Source organism: Ictalurus punctatus, chromosome 14, assembly GCF_001660625.3.
Source record: "Ictalurus punctatus breed USDA103 chromosome 14, Coco_2.0, whole genome shotgun sequence".
Classification (NCBI taxonomy): Eukaryota; Metazoa; Chordata; class Actinopteri; order Siluriformes; family Ictaluridae; genus Ictalurus; species Ictalurus punctatus.
In genome coordinates, this window is record NC_030429.2 from 17,566,435 (window position 1) to 17,584,671 (window position 18,237).

General features: G+C 37.7%; 1 protein-coding gene across 4 annotated transcripts in view; it reads left to right on the top strand.

Moving 5' to 3' along the window:
* Positions 1 to 18,237, top strand: part of cadps2 (Ca++-dependent secretion activator 2) — a 138,472-nt gene that overhangs the window by 7,195 nt on the left and 113,040 nt on the right. For all 4 annotated transcript variants that reach the window (XM_017485062.3, XM_017485067.3, XM_053685932.1 and 1 more), the window contains exon 2: positions 12,112 to 12,225. In XM_017485062.3, coding sequence (XP_017340551.1) covers positions 12,112 to 12,225 — 114 coding nt within the window. The remainder of the gene's footprint in view (positions 1 to 12,111; positions 12,226 to 18,237) is intronic.

Genomic DNA, 18,237 nt, shown 5'->3' on the forward strand with positions numbered 1-18,237 from the left:
CAAATCTAATCCAAACACCAGTCTATATAATAAGAAAAACGCCATTCAAGAGGAGTTATCCATTTTAAAAGCAAGATTTTGAGTGGAGGGTGTCTTCGGTGTGTCAGCGTTTTATGGCATGCCTCTGTTACTACACTGATTTTGAATTTTCAGCTGGCCAGTGTGTTCCTGGAGTGTGTTTCAGTACTTTATTTACATGATAAATGAATTATAAATGATCATGATAAATGATACAAACATTTTGTTTAAATATTCTGCATGAGTATCGCTCATCACTTATCACTTGAACTGTCTGCTGAATAAGTCAAATAAATGCTAATGTAAATATATAACCCCCTGGCAGACTGCTGGCTACTGGCTACTTATGTTTTTTATACTGGATAAGTTGTGCGCGGGCGTGCATGTGTATGCGTGTGCGTATTCCGCTTTCAGCTTCTCCCGCTACCCTATTTTTAATCTATTTGACTCCAACCCTGTTTTGTTCCTTTCTCTGCCTCCCTCTATCTTTTTCACTATTGGAAGAATTTGTTTACTCTCATGTGCCTGTTGTTGTAACAAGCTTCCTTCCTGTGATTCTATGTGACAGGGAATTACAGCTGGGAAATCACACTACATCATGTCCCTGCTCTCCACATATGTCTAATCCTTTGGCACCAGAACATTTGGTTATTTTTGTTCCCACTAGGTTTTGTATAGAAGTTTATATAAGCAGATCTCCCTCCTTCCCACCACTAGAGACATGTTCACTCAAGTGGTTAGACTGACAGGCGAGTGGCTCACCAGAGGCAGTCCCATCCTCTTTGTCATCCCTGTCACTTTCATTCTCTCAATGAGACGCATATCTCTGTACTGAGTTATATAAGCCCATCTCTTTGGTATTCAGTGTTGGTGAGTCATGGTGTGGTGCAGTGGGCTTTTTCTTTTCCACATTTTCCTCCATGGAGCACTTTTAGGTTAATATCGTCTCACATCCCTTCAAGAAGTCCACTGATAGAAAGTGGGTGTTTTCTTCAACACTGGTTTTGCTTACATGAAGAGAGATCCCAAAATTGAAAGTTATTCATTCAAGATTTCAAATGAAGTGTTTAAATGCACTCCAAACTCTGCAAACTGTTAAGAAACAATCTCTATTTATATGTTGTATGTATTTATATATTAAAAAAAATGTACAATTGACAATATTTAGTGTCAGCATTGCAATAACAATGGGAAGCTTGCGAGTCCAAGTAGCTAATGAAAACCTGAACCTGTTGGATGATGATTAACTTGTACTAGAGTGTTAGAAAGAAGAAATAGCTGCACATGATGTAGACCAGACCAGCTCATCTGTGACACATGGTGGCAGGGGCGGGGATGCTTGCCTGCAGTAATGACTCACTTCGCTTTACTGATGATACTGATGACAGCAATGTCAGGATGATTGCCGAAATATAGAATTTTTATCATCCCCAGTTGGTTTTACATTTAACATTAGAGTGCTGTCTCTTTGCTTCTCTTAATCTTAATGCTTAGTCTTAATCTCATTTATCTTCTCTGATGCAACCAATTCAGAGACTGTTTCCTTAAAACCTGTAACTTGTCATCACCTTGCATTCAGCAGCTGAAAGTGACCGCTGGAAAACATCACTTAGGACTTACTGTTCGTATTGGTCAGTGTTACAAGGTTGACATGGTGGGGTAGTGTGTAGTGTTTCTGTCTTACTGCATAGCTCCACAGTCCCCTGTTCGAGACTGAGCTTTGGTTGCTGTCTGTGTGGAGTTTCTGTGTATATTCTCCCAGTGTTCAAATGGGTTTCCTCCCACTTCCCAAACAAATACAAGTAGGTGGATTTGCACTGCTAAATTGCGTGTGTGAGAGCACCTGTGAGTGTCTTTGTGTATGTGTCTGTGTCTGTGTGTGTTTGGTACCCTGAGATGGAGTGGCATCCCATTTAGCGTGTATTTCCACATCATGTCCAACTGTTTCTGGAATAGTCTCTGTGTCCACCATGACCCAGACCCTGACCGGGATAATTCTGATCCTGAAGATGAATGAATAAATGAATACATTTAAAGACAAATGTACATAATTGCTAAGGATTAAATATTTTTAACAACTAATGTCTTTATTACTGACTACAAATATATTCAGCAAAAAAAAAAGAAAGTGCTCTCACATTCAACTGCTTTTATTTCCAGCAAATTTCTTAACATGTGTAAATATTGGTATTAACATAAAAATATTCAACAACTGAAACATAAACTGAACAAGTTTCACAGATATTTGACAAACAGAAATTGAATAATGAGTCCTTTAACAAAAGGTGGGGCAATATTAAAAGTGACAGTCAGTATCTGTGGCCTCCAGCTGCTTTAAGTGCTTCAGTGCATCTCATCCTCATTTGGGGAAACCACTTGAAGCATTCGTTGTGTTGAACTATTTCAGTTGCTTTTGTTTTATTTGTTCATTGCAAACAGCTGAAAGTCTGTAAATTTTGAAAACAGACCTGATTTGCAATGGGGGTTGAATAATTTTGATTGTAACTATATATTACCTTGGTCCTACCCATTGTTATGAATGACCAAGGGAATTTGGCCTATATGTTGCCCCATATTTATACCCCTGTAAAACAGGAAGTCATTGTTGAACTGTTTCCTATTCCTAGTCACCCTGGTGTACTAAATAAATGTAAAATATCAATGGGAATGTAAATGGGGAAAATACTGCAAATATATTTTTCTCATTTGAATTCATAGGGGTGCCAATAATTATGGCACACACTTAACAAAAAAATATATTTTTTAAACTTCTCTTTGAAATCATTTGGTATCAATGAGAGCATTTTTGTGTGTGTGTGTGTTTGTATGTATGTGTGTGTGTGTATGTATATGTGTGTGTGTGTATATATATATATATATATATATATATATATATATATATATATATATATATATATATATATATATATATATATATATATATATATATATATATATATATATATTAGTGTGTGTGCATATATTTAAAAGCTTTCTCATGCTTATTGAGCAGAAAGTCCTTCTATGCTGTATTCGATCACAGCCAAGGCATTATGTCAGTGCCATACAGGTGTCAGAGTTTTATTTGACAGATAATTTGTCAGGAATGTATTAATATGCATCTGCAAAGACAACCACATGTAGCTTTATAAATTTATAAAGCACAAATGAAATATAGAGATGATGCTGCATCTGAAGGACGAGGCATGAAAGTCGGAGCGATTGCTTATACAGAGTGTCATTCTCAGTTTCACACAAACAGATCTGCCATACCGCACGTTTGTTCTATCAGTATTTCAGACACACACACAGAGCCTGTCTAGTTCACCTATAGGTGGTTAATGACATTTACACGGAAATTTCTTAATTGCTGTTCTCATTTTTATTACATCAGATGTAATTTACTTGTCTCCTAATGTCTATTTTAAAAGACATGTTAAATTTAAAAGCAACTAAACAAATTATGTGTACGCTCAGTAGTAGGGGTTAGAGGAACTATGAATGCAAGGTTTGGAAATTCTGCAAAAAACTTCAAACAAATGAAAGCCAAAAAAATGTGGTTAGAGTAGTTTTAAAGCATTGTATGTTCTTACTGGACAGCCTATTGAATACACCTCCAGTGGATGTAAAAAGTCTTAACACCCCTATTAAAATGGCTGGTTTTTGTGATGTCAAAAAAATTTAACCTAGATAAATCCTCAGATCATTTCCAATCAGCAGAGGAAATGTGGGCTTGATTAAGTTTACATGTTTATTACCTTACACTACGTTGTATTTTATAATGACTAGCCTATTTTATTTTGCAGTCTGTTGAACGTATTTTGTTTGATATACTGACGTATAAAATCGTGAACCTTGTATGAAATACGATATACCATTACACCCCATTAACACCCGCTTCTCACTTGATGATATCTGTCCCATCATCTTCCTCTGTGATCTGTGTTTATTGTAATTTATATTTATGCCTTTGCCACTAGGTGGGGAGGTATTGTGTTTTTGGGTTGTCCATCCGTCCATCTGAGATCCTCGTTAGTGAGATATCTCAAGAGCGAGTGGCTGAATGTCTGTAGGATGTAACCAGTAGATGAACTGATTAGATTTTGAAATTGAGCCAAACAGCATCAAGGTCACAGCAAGGTCAAATGTCTGAAATAATTTTTCTTCAAGATCTGCCTTCTCGCTTTAAGGGTAGGTCTGCTAAACAAGAAGGACTAGACTTGGTGGCAGAGGCATCCCTGGTGATCTATTGGTGCCTAGTTTGACCTGTTTTTCTATGCTGACTGCTGTGGTGGTGTGTAGTGTAGATCAGTAGACTCCAGACCAGGCTTTTGTACTAATGGTATTTCCCATTGCATGTGCTTTTTTGACACCCTCTCAAAGAAGGCAGAATCCTCCACAGCTGGAAACATGGTGTGGGCGCCAAGGCACAGGCACACAGCGTACTTGTGTTTATCAGCAGAGAGCAGACACAAGCTCCAGGCAGACAGGAGTCGTGACAGATGTCAGGGACAGTGGGCTGTTCCTCCTTTACTCTTCCCACCAATCATCTTCTCTGCTCCTCTGTTTGATTACCACTGTGATCAGAAGTAAGATTAAATCATAGAAATATATCAGGGAGCCAGATTGCAACAGCCAAATGCCACAAGATACATTATAGATGCCGCAGATACTTATATACTGCAAGAATTGTTAAGCATTAGACCACTAAGCGAGCTGGAACTGTTTACGAACATAATTCGAATGAATTAGCGTCTCTCAATATGCTAGTAATGTTTTGTCCTACAGATGTCCTGCAGAGTTCGTAATTCATTTGTATGGATTCAGAGAATTAATAACATGATAAATTCTGACAAATCATTAGACTTAAAGCTCCAATCATAAAATAAATCTAGCAAAAATATTATTTTAAAGTGTAATAACTTTGAATAATCTATGGCTTTAAACCATATTCCATTATGTTCTATTACTAGCATATTTTACTAAATAAATAAATAAATAAATAAATAGAAAAGGACCATGTCATCAGTGTGTCCTGGAGGGCAAGGGCTTATTTTATTCTGATGCTGTCAAAACACATGTTTGTTCAGGTCTATCAGACACAAACACGCTTTTCATTCCCACACTAATGGGAGATCCCCAAAACCAGCCAGTTATAACAGAACGAGCTTTTAATTCCATGAGTAATCCATGCAGCTGCTTCTCATTTTAACACATGCAGAGTGAAACAGAAGATGCAAGAGAGAACAACACAGGCTGTGTTATACAGAACAGCAAAATGCTTAGCTGACATTAACGTCTGTTGAGTGCACAAAGTCTTGATCAATGATCTTGCACATTTTGTCTGTGCTGTGAAAATGACCAAAATTCACACCTATCACTTCTAACAGGAAATGTAAGGAATAACACAAAACAGACCATGTGATTATACAGAAATGTTCTGGAGTATAATTTGGCAATGATTACAGTCTTGACACATTTTAATGGTTTATAGTTCAAACTTAATATTATGTCTGCATGACAAGTTCCTGAAATCACTTTGTGGGGGATGGGGGGAGTATGTGCTAACCACTAAGCCACCGTGCCCCCAGGCGCGCATATATATATATATATATATATATATATATATATATATATATATATATATATATATATATATATATATATATATATATTATATTATATTATATTATATTATATATTATATATTATATTATATTATATTATTTATAATATAAAAATAAAAAATGTAGCTTGTTATTTTGCAGAGAAGCTGGAACGTGTAAACTTCTCTAACCTTGAGGCATTGTGACTTTTAGAAAGCACTGATGAAAGCATAAATGTTAAATACATGTCTCCTAACAAAAAACTTATCAACAGTTATGTGTTTTTCTTTGTTAAACTTGTTGTTGTTGTTGTTTTTAACTATTTATGATTAGATTATGTGGAACATCCACCATAAAAGTCCTTGTGTAGGAGGTCTTACTATAGAAACAATAACATTAGAATGAGCGCCTTAACAAAAATCTATCATTCATATTACAGCCAGAGCTACTTATACAAAAATACTGCACAACTTCTGACCAATCATAAAAATAAAAGTAAATAATACAGTATTCGTGGACATGAGTTTACTTTCTTTCTTTCTTTCTTTTTTTTTTTAAATACAAAATATATTCTCTTATTATGAAGTAGCCCAGGCAAATCTTTTTTTTATTGTTTTTATTTCTCATTTGTTAGTTGTCTTCTCTAATCTTGTGTATAAGCTTAATTTTTAAAAAACTGAAAGTTTTCCATTGTTAATATTTAATTATAAAGCAACTGGTGATATGTTTCCTTTCAAATGTGCCATTTTAAATTTGATTTTAAGTGTTTAATTTATTAGTAAATGACAATTAGATCTTAAATACTCAGGAATATATGTAGAGATAAATCTAAAGAGTCTACCCAAAGTCAGCTATGCCAGCCCTTTGGAGAAAGTGGGGACGAATTTGAACACACAGATGGACCGACCTCTCTCACTTTTAGAATTAATGCAATAAAAAATGAGTGACTTTTGCATTCTATTTCACTGTCCTATTGCCATAGATTTTCTTCCTATGTGGCATATGTAGGGATGGTGTTAAATCAACTTCCTATATGTACAAAGTATGTACAGTAATTAAGTCTTCCTGTAAAAAAGATTTGAAAACTTAAGGTCAGACAACCATTTACTAATTATATGAAAACCAGCCTTTTTTTAAATTAATTCATCCATTTATTTGTTTATTTATTTATTTATTTATCAATTCCTTCTTTTTCCAATATTTAGTCTTGGCCGATTACCACCCACCAGGCCTCCACTATCATACAACAGCTACCAATCAGGGAAGGTGATGAGCAGTGGTAGCTCAGTGGTTCAGGTATTGGGCTACTGATTGGAAGGTCATGAATTCAAACCCCATCACCGCCAAACTGTTGGGCCCTTGAGCAAGGCCCTTAACCCTCAGATGTCTGCTAAATGCCGTAAATGTGATGTCTCTGAACGTGAAGTCAGACAAACAAATCTTTTCAAACTGCTGCTCATGCAGAGTAACAAGGCAGCGTAACACAGTCGGAGAAAAGTGCCATCTGCCTTCTCCAGCATGCATGAACTCAGACACTCATGATTGGCTAATGTCATTGTGATTGACAGGACAGCGAGACTATGGCTCTTGGACTCCTGGTCATGGATGGCTGTGGCATCATTGGGATTCGAACTTGCGACCTCTGGACGATAATTTTAATGGTTTTCTGTTGTGCCCTATTCATTTATTTAGAGATGGATCCCTTATTATATAATAATAATAATTAGAGTAATATCCAAAAAGGCTAACCAGTGTGTCACATGGTCAGTGGTGAGGTTTTTATTTTTAATAATATCTGAGCTATCCTCACTGTCAGGCATGCTATTTTTCACATGCTATTTTTATTCAATCATGTCTAATGCTAGAAGGTGCAGATGTCTTTTCTGTTTATCTTATTTTATTTGAAATTTTTACTTGCTAGCAGTACTATTTCTCATTTAGTGTCACCTCTTAGAAGACATGTTTATTTAAGCTAACATTTTCAGATATGGCAGCCTTACTCATAATGTAATATTATTCATATTTTCCTTGTTTCCCTTGTATAATTGTACCCATTTACATTTTATCCTTCTTTTAATTTCTCACTGATCAGATTATTTTTTTCTTTTTTTTTTTCTACTTTTTTTTCTTTTTTAAATCACTGTTATATAGACCAAACTACCAGAACACAATACAAGGAAACGGCTGAGTAAGCATAGCATACCGGAGAGTTTCCTTCCTCCCTCAGGATGCTAGCAGACAATCCCACAGTCTTGTCGCAATGATGAGCTGACGAGGAAGTTGAATGCGATTGCGCCTGTCCAGATGGACTCCCCACTACTCAAAAAAGACATAATATAGACATAACATATAAAGTTTTCTATAATCTTATGGTGTTTTGTTTTTAGTTTCTAGCAACACAGGCTTTTTTGGGTAGAATGAGTCTTTGTTGCACTGAAAAACTTGTTTTGGTCTTACTGTTTTGGACTAACTGGTTGTGTAACACAGAGAAATATTAGAAAAAAGCTTTTAGGTCACAATAGACATCATACAGCTTGATGAACGTATGAATGTATAGCCTGATGGACTCCCCAATACTCTAAAAAGACATAACATATAACAAGTTTTCTCTAATCATATGATGTTTGGATTTTAGTGTGCTTGGTCAGTGCCATCTGCTGTACTGGATCAAAAGGCAGCATGAGGCAGGGTTGAAGCTGCATCCATTGCATACATTTCTCACATTTTTTTCTCCTTCAGCTGTGCATGCCGTCATGCTGATGTAAGAGTATGAGCTGCAGCAGTAATTGGTCTATTTTGTGGAATGTTTACACACTTCTGTTTGCTGTAGGAGGGTGTGTGTGTGTGTGTGTGTGTGTGTGTGTGTGTGTGTGTGTGTGTGTGTGTGTGTGTGTGTGTGTGTGTGTGTGTGTGTTTGATTACTGGGCTGAACATGGGCAGTTACAGTTAACCAGCTCTATCTTTGGTCTTCTGTTGGACTGCTCTTGAGATTCATTGTAACAGCTGTGTAGGGGATAGATCCAAGTGCTCTCCAAATTTTTTTGCAATCAGGGACCCTTTTAATTGTAAGATAAATTGAAAAAGACCCCCCACTTTATCATTTTAGAAAATGTATAATATTTTGTCCATGTATTCGAGCTATAGAGCTTTATATTCCTGAACGTTCCACTGACGGAACACATTAGGTCCAAGTCGACGTTATTTATCGGCCTACTTGTGTAATGTGAGTATCGGTTTCAGCCATGAACTCCACTCTTGTTCATCGTGACCTCCAAACATGGCTGGACTCCATTTCCCAACAGCCACAGCCATATTTCCTCATTCAAGGTCACCAGACATTTAATCACACACACCTGATCCCAGATCCCAGTCACACACACTGCTATAAATAACACTGACAGTCATTCATACAGTGCAAAATCTCACTTCAAGAACATTGTTGCGATGACACCAAGACTTTGGTCTCTTGTTTACATTCTGTTTTTTTGTCTCGTTAATTTCATACTTTGCAAATGGTTTGGCCTAGTTTCCTCTCTTTGTAGATCACCTGGCTCCTACCTGTTTTGTTTTTGTTTTTTGGACTGTGTCTTGGTTTTACGATTTTGATTGTCTGCCTGTTGTAGTAAAGTTCACCTACACTTGCATCCATGATTATTTTTTTTTAATTTTTTTTTTTAATGAAACCCCATTCAATTCAAATGCCAAACAAACAGGCTAATAACTACAAGAACATCCATCCATCCATTTTCTCTACGGCTTATCCTACACAGGGTCATTGGGAGCCTGGAACCTATCCCCAGGAGTCTCGGGGCACTAGGCAGGGGGCACCCTGGACCGAGTGCCAATCCATTGCAGGGCACAATTGCACACACGTTCAAATACCCATTCGCACACAATTTGGAAATCCCAATCAGCTTGCAACGCATGTCATTGGACTGGGGGAGGAAACCAGAGTACCCGGAGGAAACCCCCAAAGCTCTTCTCTAATACGAAGTTCAGCTTTGCAAATATGCCTTCCACATTTATACCAGTTACTCATTTACTTCCTACTGGAGAAATGTACTCTCTATCTTAAATGAGATACTTATCCATTTGTATATTTACTTTTGCACAAAATTCATTATTCCTTAATTCAGAAGAAGGGAAGTGAACATTGAGTGTATAACTTCCGTTGAAGAAATGCAATTAATTTTTGTTCATTTTTATAGTAGCTCCGGTGGTTAGTATTTATAATCTGTTGACACCGCTAATTTGCATTCATTTAAAGAGTGGAAAGTGTGATGTTTGCCCATCTTGAGTGTTAGTGCTTTAGTGAGGCTTTTGTACTTTCATGCTGTTAAAGAACTGCTACGCTATCCTTAATGTGCTACGGATGACTGGCTTGCCATGCTGTAGTTGATGTTGCCATAACAATATTGAGGATTTTCATGCCCAGGAAGGAAAAATAAATCACCATCAATGGTAGAGAAGTGGAAAAAACAGACAAGAGACAAGAGCTCAGTTGAGCCAGTTTTTATAGACATTGAATCAATAACTGTGTCTTAAACTCTTATTATTATTATTATTATTATTATTATTATTATTATTATTATCATCATCTGATGGGTGGATTAAAATGAACCCTTATCCCATGACCTGGTTCTCTGACATTTATGGACAATTCATTGCTTGCATATACATGTCTTACTGTGAATTCTGCTCACCTCCATTTTAAATGAGTGGTAACAAATCTAAAGTGCATCACCTGGTGGTTCCCTATTTGTCTCTTTGTATCACAACTCTAAGCTAACGAAGGTTAACTGCAGCACCTGGGGATAAGCTGGATATTACCAACCATAGAGCCATCAAAAAAATATGTATGCGTTCTTATGTGCACCATATCCAAACCAATAAATAAGTAAATCATATTTCAATATATTGTAGTGTTTAATTGTTTTTGGTATCCAAAAAGTTGTGTGTTTGGGCTTTAGGACATCTTATATTTCTTATGACTGCTGGACCTTCGTCGTTGTTGTTGTTGTGAAATAGTGTTATTCCATAGATTAATATCATTTCAGGATATTTTCAAAACTTGTGCCTCTGTCTGATTGTTAAAAATGCTTGTAAAAAATGTTAATGCCTGTTGCTAATTTACACCGGTTTTAAACTTGGCACTGCTATTTGTTCCATTTAAGATACTAAAATCTGAATATGTAATCAATCTCACTCCAGTGACTTTGCACTTTTTTCATGATGTATGATACATATGCATCACACTGCTGTGTACATGGCACATGAACTGTATGCATAGACTCTTACACCAGGTTCAAACACACATGGTTTTTGGGTAGCATGAGTCTTTGTTGCGCTTAAAAGCATAGTCTGTCTGCCTCTCGCTGTTTTGGACTGACCGGTTGTGTAACAGAGAGAAATATTAGAAAGAAGCTTTTTGTTCAGCATAGACATCCTACAGCTTGATGAATGTATTGTTCAATGTATAAAGGAGTGGAAAAAGGAGTTTTCATAATGGATATCTTTCTTTAAATAGATGAGGAAGGTGAAGCCCCAGAGAGATGGAGCTCAGCAATGAGTGTGTGAGAGAGAGAGCACTGAAGTGAATGGCAGGCTTGTAGGGATGAAATGATGCACTATGTCTGGCTGCTGCTCTCCTTGCCCAGTGCTTGATTGCACCTCTTAATGATTGTGGCTGTCTGTAGTCCACATTAGTGCTGCTCCAGCAGACACTTTCACATTCTCCCTGGGATAAACAATACCAGGCAGGAAGTATTATACAAAGTATAATTTGGGTGTAAATACAATATGGAAGGAAGTTGAGTCTAAATATCATGCAGAAAAGTGTTTTGGTGTGTAAAAGCCTATTACTATAGGACTTTATGCCTCACATTACTATTTTACAAAGTCTGAGAGCAGAAATATGCAGTCAACAATAATCATATCCTCAGTTCTAGATCAAGTGCTTAAGAGTAGGTGCTGGTAAGACTAATGAGTTTAAAGGTTTAAAGGAGAAGCTTTTGTTATACTTCAATTATGAATCATTGTTTGAGTGTTTATCGTTTGAAGCACCTGTTTTGTACTTTGCCCTATAGGCACTTGCTTCACACTGATCTGCAGAACACCTGCAAGCATCACTATCAAAGCTACTATAATCTCTTCCACCATTTTTCACTGTTATTATGAACTTGGTTTTGTCTTGTGCTTGGAATGTGGGCTGCAATCTTTGTACAAGAATTATTGTAAACCCCATATGACACAACACCTCAGTGTTTTTGTTAAGTGCCATCATCATCTTAGTCTTTAAGGCTCAGATTGAGTGTTTTGTGCAATTAGAATTATTTTGTATACATTAGCATTAATCAAGCTCAGTTTGTCAAGAGCAGTTAATGTTCATAAATATTTAATTGGGCATTGAGCATTAGTGATTACTATAACCTAATGTGACTCTTTTGCTATTATTAAACAATCACATACCTTGTTTTCTTTTTCTCAGCTCAACAAACAGCAGCTGCAAGCAGTGAAGGAAAGATTTCAGGCCTTCCTGAAAGGAGAGACGCAGATTGTAGCTGATGAAGCTTTCTACAATGCTGTGCGGAGTTACTATGAGGCAAGACTTTTCAGATTGTTCCACCCTCTGCTGCAGTTAGAGAAACATTTAATGGCTTCACATGCATTTGCAGGCATAGTTGTAATGATAATTTTTTGTAATTGTATGTGTGTGGTATGGGAAAGTGTGCGCAGTGAATATTTTCTCTATTTAACATTCTCTTACTCAATTTGTTGTGCAATGTCCTCTGCTAATATTGGCACCCTTGGTAGATATGAGCAAAGAAGGCTGTGAAAAATGGCCGTTATTGTTTAACCTTTTGTTTAAAAAAATCACAAAAATACTCTGCTCTCATGGATGTCAAACAATTGCAGACACAGCCATTTTTGTTAAATATAGGTGTGCTACAATTATTGGCACCCTTTTAATCAATATTGTACTTTGTGCTGCCTCCCTTTGCCAAAATAACAGCTCTGAATCTTCTCCTATAATACCTGTTGAGGTTGGAGAATGCATGGCAAGGGATTGGAGACCATTCCCCCATACCGAATCTCTCCAGATCCTTCAAATGATGCCATGTATCCTTCCAATTGGGTGGATGGAGGCATAATAATTTTAATAGCCAATATTGCAGATGAGGTCATCGATATAGATATTTTGGGCATTGTAATGTATCAAGAAATGTATTTATCTTTTGTGATTGTGTTTAAATGATGGTATTTCAGCTTCATTAAAGCTCATTAAATTTACAATGTTTTATATAATTCCTAAACCTATGACTGATCCAGATTATTTCAAAGATCTGTGTCAACCCAGTTGGCAGTGTGTTCAATTGATATTGGAAAAGAGGTCCACTTGGCGCCTCAGCAAATCTTTCCCAGATCTAGGCTACCACCTTAGGGTGTTGGCTCTACTCTTTGGGCTCATGCACTGTCTTCAGTGTGTCTGCACTGATCTTCAGTGGAAGAAGTTGAGTGGCCTGCACAGATCTCTGACCTAAAAACGCACTGAACACCTTTGGGATGAACTGTAATGGCAACTGTGGAAAAGCCATCCCTGAAGGGCTTGTGTGAGGCATGTAGGATTTTTGTGGGCATTGGAACGTGTAACCGAGTGGCAGTGTGGACAGTACATTGGGTTTCATGATTTTGAAACCTGTGCTCTCCTTTTAGAACTTCTTTGGCTTGAGCCCCAAAGAGCACCCACAACACACAGAGCAGATTTTGCAGGGTTGATTTGAACATGCAGTGTGGATTGTGCTAACCACATTTGACTCTGTAGTTAAATCAGATTGGTGTAGATTTGCTCCATATTCTGAGCTAGATGTCACACTCCTAGGAACAAGGTGTATCAACTCCCTTACAGGGGATCAGCTTGTGTAGATTGGAATGATTGGCCTCAGCAACATCTGAAATGAGTCTGGGTTAGTCTGCAAACTTCTAGATCATTATAAGCTTGGACTGGACACAGCTGAACACATAGCATCCTCACATTCCTCAGATAAGGAGAAAGGAGGATGACAAGTAAATACAAATAAATGGGAAGGACATGAGCCTCTGAGTTGCGTGGTTTCAGCTCTTAAATAATTGATTTTAGCTAAGCCATGTCAGCTGCCAAATTATTAATTTGCCAAGAAAGTAACTGTTTTCTGGACTTATTCTTAAGAGTTGATGCCTGATCGGGCTGTTTGTGACTAGCAAGGTGTTTAGGGTGCCTGACTGGAATCAGACTTGACTGTATCGGTGTCTAAATCTTCTAGAAGAGTGTGCCATGTCAGCATCAGCATTGCCTTGCCAGGGATGTCTGAGTCACTGTATTTCTTAGATGTTGCCAAGGCAGTAAGCACATAGCTGGTGCCACTTTTTGGCATCCAAAATATTCAGACACCAGCTGCACAAGCACGAGGCTTGGAGTATGGGTGATCATTTTGTGTATAGCAAAAAATGTGGTAAATCTGACACAAGTGAAGAGAATGAGTGGTCTTTTGTGTAGAGAGAAAACCAACTCCAGCCCCAGAACTGCATATTAGCGAAAATTCAAATAACCTATCAGATTTAACAATGAAGATTGAGGAACAAGAAAACCCACTCAACCACACTAGTCAGATATAGACCACATGCAGGGAGAATGTGTAAAAAGTGTGTGTGTGTGTGTGTGTGTGTGTGTGTATGTATGTATGTATGTATGTATATGTGTATATATATATATATATATATATATATATATATATATATATATATATATATATACACATACATACATACATACATACATACATACATACATACATACTCATCAGCCATAATATTAAAACCACTTACAGGTGAGGTGAATAACATTGATTATCTTGTTACAATGGCACTTGTCAAGGGGTGGGATATATTAGGCAGCAAGTGAACAGTCAGTACTCAAAGCTGATGTGTTGGAAGCAGGAAAAATGGGCAAGTGTAAAGGTCTGAGCAACTTTGACAAGGTGCAAAATTTGATGACTAGAAGACTGGGTCAGAGCATCTCCAAAATGGCAGGTCTTGTGGGGTGTTCCCGGTATGCAGACGTTAGTACAGATACCTATGAAAGTGGTCCAAGGAAGGACAAACGGTGAACAGGTGACAAGTTCATGAGTGGCCAAAGCTTATTGACGCACGTGGGTAGCAAGCAACTTTGACAAGGGCCAGATTGTGATGTCTAGACATCTCCAAAATGGCAGGTCTTGCGAAGGCTAACGTAATTTTAATGTAGCGTAAAAAATTATGTTGGCTATGATGGTAAAGTGTAAGAACACACCATGCACATAGGGCTGCATAGCCGTAGTCCAGTCAGAATGACAGAATGTCCATGCTGTCCCCTGTCCACCACTAACAATGAGCAAGTGAGCATCAGAACTGGACCATGGAACAGTGGAAGAAGGTGGCTTAGTCTGAAGAATCACGTTTTCTTTTACATCATGTGGAGGCCCAGGTGTGTTTTGTGTCGCTTACCTGGGGAAGAGATGGCGCCAGGATGCACTTTAGGTCCTGGCATTCATGTGGATGTTACTTTGACACATACCACATACCTAAACATTGTTGCAGACCAAATACATCCCTTCATGGCAGCACTATTCACTTATGGCAGTGGCCTCTTTCAGCAGGAAAATGCACCTGCCACACTGCAAAAATTGTTCACAAATGGTTTGAGGAACATGACAAAGAGTTCAAAGTGTTGACTTAGCCTCCAAATTCCCCAGATCTCAATCCGATCAAGGATTCATAGGATGTGCTCAACAAACAAGTCCATGGAGGCTCCACGTTGCAACTTATGGGACTTAAAGGATCTACTGCTAACGTCTTGGTGCCAGATACCTCCCTGTGTGTGTGTGTGTGTGTGTGTGTGTGTGTGTGTGTGTGTGTGTGTGTGTGTGTGTGTGTGTGTGTGTGTGTGTGTGTGTGTGTGTGTGTGTGTGTGTGTGTGTGTGTGTGTGTGTGTGTGTGTGTGTGTGTATAAAAGCTCTTTATTTGTTCTGTTAAGCTGTACTAAGTATCTGGTGGTATCAAGGTGATTCTCTAATTGGCAGATTCAAGACACACTCTGTCTCCTTTGTTATTTATTTTCTCCCTCTCTCTCTCTTTCTTTCTCTCTCTCTCATGACACTACCAAGTCATTAAACCTGTTGTATGTTTATTTGTAAAGATCTGGATAAGATTCTAACTGACCTCCAGGACACAAATAAAGACACATAACACAACCAAAGGTACATATACATACAGATGATGTTGGAATTTAACTATTTATATAACCATTAAGAAATTCTCAAGAGAATGACATTTACCGAATGATTTAGTGGATCACTGATTCCAGTGAAGTCAAAGAACTAAACATAAACTCTACAGCAAACTAATGTAAATATTAATGCACAGTAGCTAAATATTTGATTAATATAAAAAAATAAAATTGTGACCTGTGCAAAAGTTTGAACATCGTACTATATAAGTATTTATTTATTATTTGGCAGATATCACAGCTTGATATCTGCCAAATAATAATAATCAATGTTTTTTTGTAGCCAGCTAGGAGTTATTCAAGTCTTCTTTAACGAATTTTCAACCTCTCTTCCCTACAGAATGCTTCTAGTTCTGAGATCTTCTTCAACCATCTTGCATGAACAGCATGTTTAAGCTCTCTACCCACAATTTTTCAGTGATGTCTAAGTCAAGGGACTGTAAGGGCCATTCCAAAAGCTTCAGCTTGTGTCTTTTGAAGTAATTCATAGTGAATTTCGAAGAATTGTCTTGCTGTAGAAGCTCATCTCTATTCAGCTGCAGTTTCTTGACTGATTGTGTCACATTAGTTCCAGAATTTGCTGGGATCCATTCTTTCATCTACCCATGCAGTGTTTCCTGTGCCACTGGCTGCCACACAACCCCAAAGCATAATAGATTCACCCCAACATGGTGTTCTTTTCATCAAATGCTACTTCTTTTTTCCCCCCTAAAATTGATGATTGCATACATCAGATGTTTGGTTTTGTGTTTCCTTCTGATGACTCTTCTATATGAATGCACCACCACTGTGTCAGATAAACCTTTCTGCAGGTCCTTAGTGTCATATTTGCTTTTCCTTTCTGGCCAGCATACAGGCAGTTCTATCAGAGTTTTCTTTGTCTTGCAGATCTTGCCTTGATTTCCACAGTTCCTCTTAACTGGCATTTCTTAATGACGTTTTGGACAGTGGAAACTGCAAGCCGGAAGATCTTTGATGTCTTTTTATAGCCTTCCCCTGCTTTGTAGGCATCAGTTAGCTTCATTTTCAGATCATCAGTCAGCTGCTTGGAGGAACCCAGGTTTCTTGAGTGCCGGCACAAGGTTTTAAGATTCAGAGAACTTATTATGCCACTAGGTGGTAGAGACATTGTTTTTCTGGTTGTCTGTCCATCTGTCTAGGTGTCTGTCCATGTGTCTTTCCAGGATGCTCATTAGCGTGATATCTCAAGGACGAGTGGTTCAATGTTTGTAGGATTTACATGGGATTATCTTTGTAGCTAGCAGATGAACTCATTTGGAAATTGATCCAAACAGCTTCACTGTCACATCATGTCAAATGGAAACAAAAGGTATGTGTTAGTATTTGTGAATAGAGAATCTTCGGTTTGGTTCTTAAGAAGAGAGAAAACGAAAGTACACGAGAAAGACCGCGCCCTCGCCCCACTATTTATTCAAAGAAAGACAGAGTATATATCATGCTTGATATGCAACAGAGACAATGGGATAACTATTGTTTGTCTAGGCAGAAGGGCATATTTACATAAAACAGCAAGCATATCGGTGCAAGACAGGAACAACTCTATATTTGGTTTTCAGGAAGTTATAGGAATAATTGGGAAGAGTTAACAGTGGAACAAAAAAAAAAGTTGTAAACACAGGAACAAAAAGTGTTGTTAAGGGAATAGAGAGTGGAGAGTGTTCACAGTAAAGTTATCAGTATGAAATAGTTTTTCTTCTTTCTCTCCTGGTTGTGGTATGTTGAAACCAAGATAAATCATGTCAGACCCTTTCCAGCTTTTAATGACCTATAGCAACCAACAAAATTCAAGTGAAAAACAAATAGCAAAAAGGGACTTTTTCACACGTTTATTTTATTCCTCTCTTCTAAGCAGCAGTTTCTTTTATTCCCTGTTTTTGACTTGGTTTTGTGCTTTAGGTTGTTATTGTGCTAGGAAAATTTTCTTCATCTTCAGCTTGCTAACAGAGGCCTGCAGGGTTTGTGCCAAAATAAATTGGTATTTGGAGCTATCCACGATTCTTTCTGTCTTGAACAGAGCCCCTGTCCCAACAGAAGAGAAGCAGCCCCATAGAATTATAGTTCCACCACCATGTTTCACCATCTTTATGGTGGTGTTTGGGTGTTTATCTGTCTTGTTTTTGTGCCAAACATATCTTTTAGAATTAAGCCAAAAAGGTTCTACCTTGTTCTCATCAGACCATAACACATTTTGCCATATGGTTAGGGATGATTTTAGATGGGTTTGTTTTTTTGTCTGCGAAATGGCTTTCGTCTATACACCCTACCACATAGCCCAGACATGAAAATACAAGA